The sequence below is a fragment of the Phoca vitulina genome, unplaced genomic scaffold, assembly GCF_004348235.1.
Source record: "Phoca vitulina isolate PV1807 unplaced genomic scaffold, GSC_HSeal_1.0 scaffold2, whole genome shotgun sequence".
Lineage (NCBI taxonomy): Eukaryota > Metazoa > Chordata > Mammalia > Carnivora > Phocidae > Phoca > Phoca vitulina.
In genome coordinates, this window is record NW_022589705.1 from 17,725,028 (window position 1) to 17,737,404 (window position 12,377).

The following is a 12,377-nucleotide window of genomic DNA, read 5'->3' on the forward strand; positions in this document are numbered from 1 at the left end:
GTCAGAAGTGAGATCAGAACCAGAACCCATTAAATATTTAATAATTTAAGTCATTTAATAATTGACTGGAAAACCATTTAAAAAAATCAAGAAGTAAGTTTAAAATACATTATTTCTTAAACAGACTTAAGACAGCAAATTATTCAACATTTAGATCTTTAATAGGTAAAATTTACTGTATACAAACATTGTCTTTGAAACAAACTTAAACCATGTTACTAAAAATAGAATATTTTAAAATAGCATTTATTCTATCTGAAAAGAAATAATACTTAAAAAGCACATATCTACTTTAGAAATACTTATTCTACTTTATTATTCACTGGACAATTAAAGGCAAACCATTTTTTTTTAGGTGTAAAACACAGATTTACTAAAACTTGAAAACACTTTCTAATAATTTAAAAACAGACTATTACTGAGTCCAATCAAATCTTAATGTGCTCTAGGAAAATATGCTTCGATTCATCTTCTACTGTGTAATTTTATATCAAGTATTATACCAAATATAATTCATCCTGCAGTACTTAATATACTTTTTCATTCGTATAGATTACTGACGTTTATAACTATTCTTCAAAAAGCTAATGGCTCTATTTCCTGTAACAAAAATATTATGCCGAAGCATACTTAGAGGAAAAAACTCTTCCTCTAGGGTATTTCAAATAGCAAAGAATTAAACAGACTAGTAAGTGTCGAGGCCACATTAAGTTTAAAAAATAAAACTGAAGAAAAATACCCATCAAAGTAGACTGAAGGGACCTACGCTTCAAAACTCTTAAGTGAAATGTGATTTTAAGCCCTTATATTCTTTAATCAGTGTTTTAGTAGGATCAGACATAAAAACAGCTCTAAATAATCAAAAGGAAAAAGAATCATTTGTTCTTGATTTTTCTTTGACTGAAAAGTCCCTGACTACATCTTATGTGCCGACCTGAAAAGTGGCTTTATTAGCAAGTGTCATTAATTACCTAAGCCCTTCTCACTTTCTAGTTAACTGTTTCAAGAAGAAAAATCACTAAAGAAAGAAGTTAAACTAATATGTTTAACTTACATAAAAGTTGAAAGCCTTAGAAGACTTGGAAGGATACGAATATTTTAACTGCCCAAGAACACTCCAGCCAGAGACTATAAATATATATATATATATATATATATATATATATATATATAAAACAAATGTACTACTCTGCTAGGAGATTCTGACAATTTGGAATGCTATCCCCAGGACAGGGGTATATGGGAAATCTCTGTACCTTCTGCTCAGTTTTGCTATGAATGTAAAATTGCTCTAAAAAGTTAACTCTGTTATATTAATATTAAAAGATATATATATAATGCAAAGTGTGACCTTTGTCATATCCATAGGCATCAAATGATGATGGTTAAACAGGAGCTTACATGTCATGTAAAATGATACATTATAAAATTTTACAAAGCAGAGAAAATCAGTTTTGTCTGTGAATTATGATAGTTTCTTTGGGGTAGGAGCCAATCTTTGGCTCTGAATTTCTATTTAGACTTCATCATCAAAGTTTCCTAACTCCCAGCTCCCCACCTTCCTGCTTTTATTAGATTTTGACTTCAATCTGACTTTCTCAATAGCTTGTGATCCAATCTCTACTGCGCCTATTTTTCTCCACTATTTCTTGATATAGCTCTTGTTTTTTTTTTTTTTCCCCACTATGAATGTGCTCCTCCATACTGAGGAGTTTATTTCAGGAGGCTTAAATGTGTCTTTCAGTTACTAGTTTTCCATTTGCAAAATATATAGAATTGGTTTAGAACAGCATTTGCTGAAATAGCTTATAATCATGCATATGTAATGCATCTATATCCAATGCTATAAATTAGCCTTGATAATAGGAGTTTATTTTTAATTTTGGAAATCATCACAAGTTGAGGGAAGGGAGGTTAGACCTGCCTTCCTAATTATCTTTTATACAAGCTGTTATGAAAGTTACTTTATATTTTCTGAGTATCCATCAATTTATGGTGGCTGCAGCAGCCCAGTAGTTAGCTCAAGGATAGGGAAATCTGTCTGGTATTCAAAGTTTCCATGTGGGTACTCACACATGAAAACTGAGTTAACTGAATTTTTCAGTTATTTGCAGCATCTTCAATATGACCTCTGGCTAGAGGAAAGGATCAATAACAACAAAGCAAAGATTTAGAACCCAAATGACTCACATATTAAAATTATCAGATGCAAAATAAGAAAAATAAATTATATATATATATATATTCTTATTTAGTAATCCTATGGAGGCAAATATATTACTATGGTGTTACTATAGTCATTGGCATGGGTATTATTTATAGTTAAGCAGTACAGTTTTTAACTACCGTAATCTTATTAAATCTAAGGAAATAGCCAAGTGATAGTTAAAAGAATGTATGCTAATATAACTAATAGTATATATTTAAAAAGTCACAAAGAAAGATAATATTTTAGACACAAATACTGTTACATATTTTTCTTAAAGGAAAACTTCAGCTAGCTCAACACAATGAAACCTGTTTCATAAAACTGAGAAATACACAAATTACTTGTCATACCTTGTAAAATCTGTCTGCTGGGTCCTGCTGTTTCTTTTAAGGAGGGACCATCTGTAGAGAGTTAAGTTTAATTATTTTAAAATATATCTTCAATTACCGATTCAATTTTTGCAATTCAGAGAACTTTTCATTCAAATATATCATGAAGGATGCATGACTATACAGCCACATCAGATTTACAAAATTCTTTTTTAAATTTAATACAATAATTTAATGGAGACAGACACGGGCAATTTCAAAATGGTACACAGTATTTAGGAAATTATTATATCAAGCAATCTGGTAAAAATAGTAAATTAAAAACATTGTGAAAGTCTTCTACTATTCATAACATACCTTATACTACAGTTTGCTACACTAATTTTACAACTGGAAAACTCAGACAAAACAAATCTACTGTTGAAAGTTATAAGAAGTCCAAGAAATAAAGCCAGGACAGCATCCAGGATAACCAGACTATTGCAAACAAGAGCTTTCCAATAGCTTCTAGATGGATGTAGCAAGCTTTTCAAACAGAAGAGATAAAAATACTTTCCATTTTGCCTTTATGATGAAAAAAATTTAAAAATACTGCAATTTCTATACTGACTCTGAAGATACTATCAGCTTTAACATAAAAGCAGAAAACATAGGTAAACAAGGTAAAAGATCAGCAATATTGAGATCATCAGGAGGCCTGACAAGCTTTCTGAACATGTCTAACAGAAAGCCTGCCTGGGGTCATGGTTCTTGGCCCATAGTACCGAAGAGCTGACATATCCTTACTACAACTTTGATAGAGCCCGTAACAATGCCAGAAGAGGCATAAAAGCCTAAGGCTGCACAGTGATTTCTGTCTGGATATGGCACTGCTATGGTGGGGAGAAAGACATAGTCACCTTAAAAATCATGCTAATTGTCAAAAGTGTTAACTGTTCTAAAAATCCAGCTCCTGACCAAGGGAGGAGATTTGTCTATAAGTAGTAGGTCCAGATAATGACAGTAATTTTTGACATAATATTTGGAAAGGTGTATTCTGCTATATTAATACAATGGTTATGTAAAATAATATAACTCCCACCTATGTAAAATCTGAAAAGTCCTTCTGGATATAAAATTTGTTATCTGTGGTAGACACTAGCTAGTTGTTTATCACCCATTTCTTCTTCTTCTTTGGTAATCAAATAAACTACATTTTCCAGGCTCTCTTGAGTTATATGATATATGTAACAGTATTAAGCAAAGAAATATGACAGGTAGGGCGCCTGGGTGTCTCAGTCGGTTAAGCATCTGCCTTTGGCTTGGGTCATAATCCCAGGGTCCTGGGATCAAACCCTGCATCAGGCTCCCTGTATCAGGCTCCCTGCAACAGGCTCCCTGCTCTGCGGGGAGCCTGCTTCTCTCTCTGCCTGTCGCTCCCCCTGCTTGTGCTCTCTCTCTCTGTTAAATAAATAAATTAAATTAAAAAAAAAAAGAAATATGACAGGTAAACCACTTCTAGGCTCATAAAAATGTCCCATATGATCTTCTATGTACTCTATCTCCGGGTAGATGCAGGGAATCCAGTGGAGGGTTCCAAGGGTCAAGAATCCCAGGGATGAAAGGAACCTAGATCCCTAAATTGAATGAAAAACAGCACCCACCCTCCTCTACCCCATCAACCCAAGAGCAAGATATAAACTTTTACTGCTTGAGTCACTGAGATATGAGCAGTTAAACCAAGCAAACAAAAACCAGCTAGCTTTACTGACAGTGTAGCATTTCAATAAATATAGAGCTCACAGCATTTCCCAGTGAGACTATGATGTCTCTTAAGGGCAAAATGGAATCATGGCCCTATTACTTTTGTATCCTCATATTGGCTAATATATACTGAAGGCAGAAATAATAGTAAAGAGAAGATTTTGGAGTCGGATTTCCTTTTTTTATTTATTTTAGAGAGAGTGCAGGGGGGAGGGGCAGAGAGTGGAGGAAGAATCTCCAGCAGACTCCCCGCTGAGCGAGGAACCCTATGCAGGGCTCAATCCCATGACCCAGAGATCATGACCGGAGACAAAATCGAGAGTGGGACACTCAACCAACATAAAAAATCAAGAGGCAGATGCTTAACCGACTAAACCACCCAGGGACCCCTGGAGTCAGATTTCCTTGTGTTTGAAGCCTAGCATTTCCTTTTACTAGTTACTATGATCTCCATGTGCCCTGATGTCATATAAATTCTTCCTTGCCACTTATCCTTCTCCCCCTTGGCCAAAAAGAAAAGCTACCTTTCACCTATTTAGAATCTTACTACAGTGCATTGCTCAAGGTATAAAAAAAATTCTAGGGCAACAAACAAGGGGTCAATTGCAAATATTGGTGGTAATGCTACAAAAGTAACAACTCTACTGACTACCTGGCAAATCCTTTTGTAAGCAAGTTTCCAACTGTTTTTAATAGAATGCAAGGATTAGCTAATGAAGCTGCCAATTTATAGATTATCAAAAATAATTTTTGATAACAGATCACTAAGTAATTTTTGGAGTGTAATTCTGAAGGTGTTCAAAGAATTCACCGAAACTGCTATAAACAGAATTTCTATTTAAGGTTTCTTAGCACTTGCATTGTAAAGCTAGAAAATAGGAACAGAATTATTGCCAAAACCTTTTTTATGCTGATAAGTGTCAGTGTCATTTTTCCATACACTAATTGAGAAAAAAAGAGCTCAAATTATCGCATTAATATACGTATTTTAAGTAAAATGTTGCCTTTTATGATTATACATGCATCAACATTTTAAAAATAGAATTACTTTGACTTTTAGTAGTAACTACAATAACTCCATCCAAAAGAAATGTTTAAACGCTAAGTCTTATGTTTCTAGGAAATAAAAAATTTAAATTTATATACCTATTTTATTGCCAAGAAGTAGAACACATGATCAATTAATAACTTAACCCAAATATAATCTCTTATTATAAAATTCTGGAATGAAAATAAAAATTCAAGGAGAAACAGGATGTATAACTATTTACAAGTTTTGAATGGGTGAGAGTGGGTCTCAAACCACTAAGTTATTTGGAGTCCAATGAATATATTTCAGAGTAATATAGAACTTTCATTCTAGGGGTACGTGGGTGGTTCAGTCGGTTAAGAATTTGACTCTTGGTTTTTTACAGTATGTTGTTTACAGTTCCTCTAAAGTTTAAAACAGAACTACCATATAATCCAGTAATCACACTACTGGGTATTTACCCAAAAAATACAAAACACTAATTTGAAAGGATATATGCACCACTCTTTACTGCAGCATTATTTACAACAGCCAAATTATGGAAGCAGCCCAAGTGTCCATCGACAGATGGATAAAGATGTGTGTGTAAACACACACACACACACACACACACACACACACACACACACACACGTTGGAATATTATTCAGCCATCAAAAAGACTGAAATCTTGCCATTTGCAATGACGTGGATGGAGCTAGAGTGTATTGTGCTAAGTGAAATAAGTCAGTCAGAGAAAGACAAATACCACATGATTTCACTCATTCATAGAATTTAAGAAACAAAACAAATGGGAGCACCTGGGTGGCTCAGTTGGTTAAGCATCCGACTCTTGATTTCAGCTCAGGTCATGATTTCAGGGTCATGAGGCCAAGCCCCACATCAGGCTCCATGTGCTGGGCCTGGAGCCTGCTTATGATTCTCTCTCTCTCTCTCATTCTCTCTCTCTATGCCCCTCCCCTCCACTCACCCATGCTCTCTCTCAAAAAAACAAAACAAAACAAACGAACAAAGAGAAAAAAAAGAAGACAAACCAAAAAACAGACTCTTTTTTTTTTTTTAAAGATTTTATTTATTTATTCATGAGAGACAGAGAGAGAGACAGAGGCAGAGGGAGAAGCAGGCTCCCCGCGGAGCAGGGAGCCCGATGCAGGACTCGATCCCAGGACCCTGGGATCATGACCTGAGCCAAAGGCAGACGCTTAACCGACTGAGCCACCCAGGCGTCCCCAAAAAACAGACTCTTAACTAGAGAACAAACTGATGGTTACCAGAGGGGAGGTAGGTGGGAGGATGAGTGAAACAGGTGAAGAGGATTAAGAGTCCACTTATTTTGATGAGCACTGACTAATGTATATAATTGTTGAATCGCTACATTGTACACCTGAAACTAATGTAATATGGTATGTTAAGTATACTGGAATTAAAATAAAAATAAATAAGAAGCAATAAATAAAACATACCAGTTTAATAGTTACAAAAATATAGCAAATTTTAGAGACTGATAAATTAGGGACTTAATATTCAATTCCCTTTTCAATTTTCAAATCAAAAGTCTGAGGATTCTATTTGGCAGGTATAGACAATACTTGAGAATATAATTTATTTAAAGATAATCTGACTGTGGTATCTAAGCAACTTCTATTAATCTATACTCTGAGCAGTGGGGAGGGGCACAGAAAGAGGGAGAAGTAGACTCCCTGCTGAGGAGGGCCTCAATCCCAGAAGCCTGAGATCATGACCTGAGACAAAAGCAGATACTTAACCAACTGAGCCACCCAGGTACTCCAGCATACAAAGATTTCTAAGGGCACAAGGAAGTATCGGGTGATATTCACCAAAAATTACAATGAAAATATGCAAAACTGAAAACCCCTATTGTATTTTTATAAGCCTATGTAGGACAAAAGGCCTTATTGTACTTAAAAAACGCACCCAATCTCATCTGTACTTAAAAAATTATAATTTTCATTTGCTAAAATGCAATTGTTTCTCATTCACTGAAGCTCATTTAAAATAGTGGCACATAGTGTAATATACTCACTGAAAAACAGCTATATCCTTGGCATTATACTGAGTTAATTTCATTATATACTAAAAATGAACAAGCCCTGCGAACCATTTAGTCTGATTCATTAGAAAGGAAGTTGATTACAAAACCTTTTGAAGAAATTATCTCAACTAAAAGAGTAATCTATACAAAATTTCTGTATATTTGGAAGGCTGTCCATTTGAAAGTATTCTGGCTGTACTTACCATGAGAATGAAAGTGTCCATGTCCATGAGCATGATCATGACTATGTGCAGCACCATGTTTCAGCTCATGACTATGGCAATGATCTCCATGGCCATGTGCCTGATCCAGAACACCATTAAAAAGGGAATGACTGTGTCCATGGCCTAAAAAGTAGTTAGAACAAAAAGTATGTAAAACTATATTATATAAATGGTTATAATAATACTGATATCAGTGAAAAGAATTAGCTCTAAAAAGAGATTCAATTAAGTAAAGATCTACTTGTAAAAATTGTTATAGATTCATTAAAACTGATTGAGTTCCTACCATGGAGTATGGTAAGGAAATGAAATATGGAGGGAAGTGGTAGACTTTACTGGAGATGAAAATAAGTGAGAAGTACACAGAAATATTTAGAGATTAGACAATGCCATTCATTCATTCATTCAGGAAATACTTATTTGAAACACACTATGTTATAGGCACTATTCTAGGCACTGGGGATAAAGCAGTGAAGACCACAGACAAAAATCTTAGCTAAAACTTTGCAAAGTACTATTACATATACTATCAAAGTAAAACAAAATGTATGCATACGGTCACTTTGAGGCAGTGGCAGGGAAGCCACTGTATTTGATAAAAGATCAGCAGAATTACATTATAGCAGGTAGAATCCTTAGAAAAAACAAAAACAAAATAATGCAACAAACTTTGAAGGGAGAGGTAAAGTAATGATACCAGAGTCATTATAATATAAAACGTCCAGTTTTCAACAACGACAAAAATTGTAAGACATGCAAAGAAAGATGAAAGTATGCTACATACATAGAAAAAAAAAGCAACCCACAGAAAATGTTCCTGAAGGAGACCCAGATTTTGGACAAAGACTTTATTTAAATCAGCCATTAGAATATGTTCAAAGAAATAAAGAAATCCATGTCTAAAGAATTAAAGTATAACAACAATAACTCACCAAATAGAGAATATCAATAAAGAGAAATTATAAAAAAAGAACCAAACAAAAAATTCTGGAATTAAAGAAATACAGTAACTGAAATAAAATATTTACTAGAAGTGCTCAACAACAGATCTGAGCTACAATTATGCAAACTTGGAAGATGGATCACTAGAGACTGTCCACTCTGAGGAGCAGAAAAGAAGAAAATTAAGAAAAATAAACACAGCCTTAGAGACCTGTGGAAACATCAAACATACCAAATTAAGCATTAAGGAGTCCCCAAAAAAGAAGAGACAGAAAAAATATTTGAAGAAATAATGGCTAGAAACCCCAACTTTGATGAAAAATATTAATCTACACATTCAAGAAACTTAGGAGAATCCAAGAACTAACTCAAACAGAGCCATATCTAGAAACATCATAGTCAAATTGATGAATGTCAGAGACACTGGAAGTTGTACACCAAGATAAAAATAACTTACCATGTATAACAGAACTTGAGTAAGATTAACTGGTGACTTCTCCACAAAAACCATAGAGGCCAAAAGCCAGTGGGATGACAAAATCAAAATGTTAGAAAAAGACTCAACTAAGAATGCTAAATTCAACTCTCTCCCTTAAAAATAAAGGAGAAATAAGACATTATCACATAAACAAAAACACTATCTGCAAATGAAATGAAAGAACACCAAACAGTAACAAAAATCCACACAGAGAAATAAAGAGCACTGGTAAAGGCAATTATGACAGAGGATAAATATATTTTTAAATTTATGATTCATTTCTTCTCCTGTATGTTTCAAGAGACAATTGTATTAAGTAATAATTATAAAACTGTATTGATGGACATCATAAAAGCATGAAATTTGTATGACAATAATAGTACGAAGAAGAGAGGTGAACACGGAGGTATATTGGAGCAAAGGTTTTGTGTATTACTAAATTACTATTAATCTGAACTAAATTGTTTTACATTAAGATGCTACTTGTAAAAGAAACAAGAGAAGTAAAAGTACACTAGAAAGTATTATATTTAAAAAACAGGAATCAGGGAATAGAGTAACAAAAAGGACCTCTGAAACAAATAATGCAATATATGTTAAGAAAGAAAAAAAGAAGAAGAAGAATGTAGCAGGAGGGGAAGAATGAAGGGGGGGAAATCGGAGGGGGAGAAGAACCACGAGAGACAATGGACTCTGAAAAACAAACTGAGGGTTCTAGAGGGGAGGGGGTTGGGAGGATGGGTTAGCCTGGTGATGGGTATTGAGGAGGGCACGTTCTGCATGGAGCACTGGGTGTTATGCACAAACAATGAATCATGGAACACTATATCTAAAACTAATGATGTAATGTATGGGGATTAACATAACAATAAAAAAATTTAAAAAAAAAAAAGGACAGAAGATATAGAAAACAAGTATTATAATGGCAGATGTAAATCCTACCTTAGTAGTAATTACATGAGATGTAAATTGTTTAAATATCCCAATCAAAAGACAGAGATTGTCAGAATGGATAAAAAAAAATATGATCCAGTTACATTCTGTCTCCAAGAGACACACTTTAGAGTCAAAGACACAAACAGGTTGAAAGCAAAAAGATAGGAAGAAAAATACACCATGCAAGTAGTTAAAAAAAAAAAAAAGCTGGAATGGTTATCATAATGTCAGACAAAATAAACTGTAAGCCAAAAATTACTGTAAGAAAAAAAGAACATCATATAATAACATATTCAATCTATCTGGAAGATACGACAATTATAAACATATTGCACTAAACAACACAGCTCCAAAATACATGAAGCAAAACCTAAAATAATTGACTGAAAAAATATATAATTCAACAATAATAGTTGGAGACTTCAATACCTACTTTCAATAATAAATAGATAACTAGGCAGAAGATCAACAAAAAACCAGAAGATTGAACAACTATGAACAAATTAGACCTAACAGACATCTACAGAACAAAGCAGAGTACATATTTAAATTTGTACTTTAAATATTTAAAGTACATATTCTCAAGTGTACATTTGTCCATGCAGACCAAATGCTAGGTCATAAAATAAGACTCAATAAATTGAAAAGAACCTGAAATCTTAAAAAGTGTGTCATCTGATCACAATGGAATTAAATTAGATTATTAACGACAGAAGAAAAATGAAGGACACACTCTTAAATGACTAATGGTTCAAAGAAGAAATCACAAGGGAAACAAAAATACTTTGAGATGAACAAAAATGAAATGAAAAAACATGACATACAAAACTTACAGATTATATTTCAGCAGTGCTTAGAAAAATATTTCCCTATGGTAAAAAAAAATCTCAAATCAATAATCTAATTTTCCACCTTAAGAAACTAAAAAAAGAAGAACTAAAGGCAAAGCAAGGAGAAGAAAGGACATAAAAAATATTAAAGCAGAAATAAAATTAAATAGAGAAGAGAAAAACAATGGGAAAAAAATCGATAAACCCAAAAGGGCATTCTTTAAAAAAAAGATAAACAAAATTGATAAACTTTTAACTAAATTAACCAAGAAAAAAAATGACAGAAAGCACAAATTACTAAAATTGGGAAAAGAGAGGTCTTCACTACTGACCTTATGGAAATAAAATAAATTTTTAAAAAGACATACCATAAACAAGTAAACAAGGTAATTTAGATGGGATGGACAAATGGACAAACATTCCTAGAAATACACAAACTATTGAAACTGACTCAAGAAGAAACAGGAATCTGAACAGACCTATAATATGCAAAAAAAAAAAAAAAAGAAAAATTTAAAAACTTCCAAAAAAGAAAAGCCCAGGCCCAGATGACTTCATACTGAACTCTGCCAAACATTTAAAAATACCAATACTTCACACTCTTCCCCACCTACCCCCTTAAAAAAAATAAATAGAAGAAAAGAGAACACTTCCCAACTCATTACAAAAGGCCAATATTATCTTGATACCAATGTCAACCAAAGACATCAAAAGAAAAGTACAGGCCAAAATTCCTTAAGAATATAGACACAAAAGTTTTCAACAAAATACTAGCAAACCAAATGAAACAATATATAAAAAAGATAAACCATGGCCAAATGGGGTTTATCCTAAGAATGAAAAGGTGGTTTAATATCCAAAAATCAAGCAATGTAATACATCATATTAATAGAATAAAGGATAAAAACCAACTGATCATCTCAAAAAATGAAGGAGAAAGTTGTGACAAAACCCAGTACCCTTTCATGATAAAAACACCTAGTAAACTAGGAATAGAAATGAACTCTCTTAATCCGATAAAGGGCATTTCTGAAAAACACATGGCTAACACAGCTAACATCATATTTAATGAAGAAAGACTGAATGCTTTCAGCATAAAATCAGGAAAAAAAAGTAAGGATGTCCTCTCTCACCACTTGTATTTAACACTGTACTGAAGCAGGGTGCCTGGGTGGCTTGGTTAAGTGTAGGACTCTTGGTTTCAGCTCAGGTCATGATCTCAGGGTCATGGGATGGAGCTCTACCTTGGGCTTCACGCTCAGCAGGGAGTCTGCTGGAGATTCTCTTTCTCCCTCTTCCTCTGCCCTTCCCCCCACTCACGTGTGTGGGTGTTCCCTCTCTCTCTCACAGAAAAATAAATAAATCTTTAATATTGTGCTGAAGCATATGATCAGGGCAATTAAGGAAGGGAAAAAAAAGGGCATTCAGATGGGAAGGGAAGAAGTAAAATCATCTCTATTTGCAGATGACATGATACTAAAAAATTCTACAGAATCCACTGAAGATATATTAGAATATTGAACAACTTCAGCAATGTGGCAAAACACAAGATCAGTATCCAAAAATGAACCGTATCCCTAAACATTAATAAAGAACAATCAAA

General features: G+C 33.7%; 1 protein-coding gene across 2 annotated transcripts in view; it reads right to left on the minus strand.

Moving 5' to 3' along the window:
* The window catches only part of SLC30A7 (solute carrier family 30 member 7), a 92,932-nt gene that overhangs the window by 50,422 nt on the left and 30,133 nt on the right, over positions 1-12,377 (minus strand). For both annotated transcript variants that reach the window (XM_032422588.1, XM_032422590.1), the window contains 2 exons: positions 7,568-7,711; positions 2,560-2,610 (listed from right to left, as the gene is read on the minus strand). In XM_032422588.1, the coding sequence (XP_032278479.1) occupies positions 2,560-2,610; positions 7,568-7,711 (195 nt within the window). The remainder of the gene's footprint in view (positions 1-2,559; positions 2,611-7,567; positions 7,712-12,377) is intronic.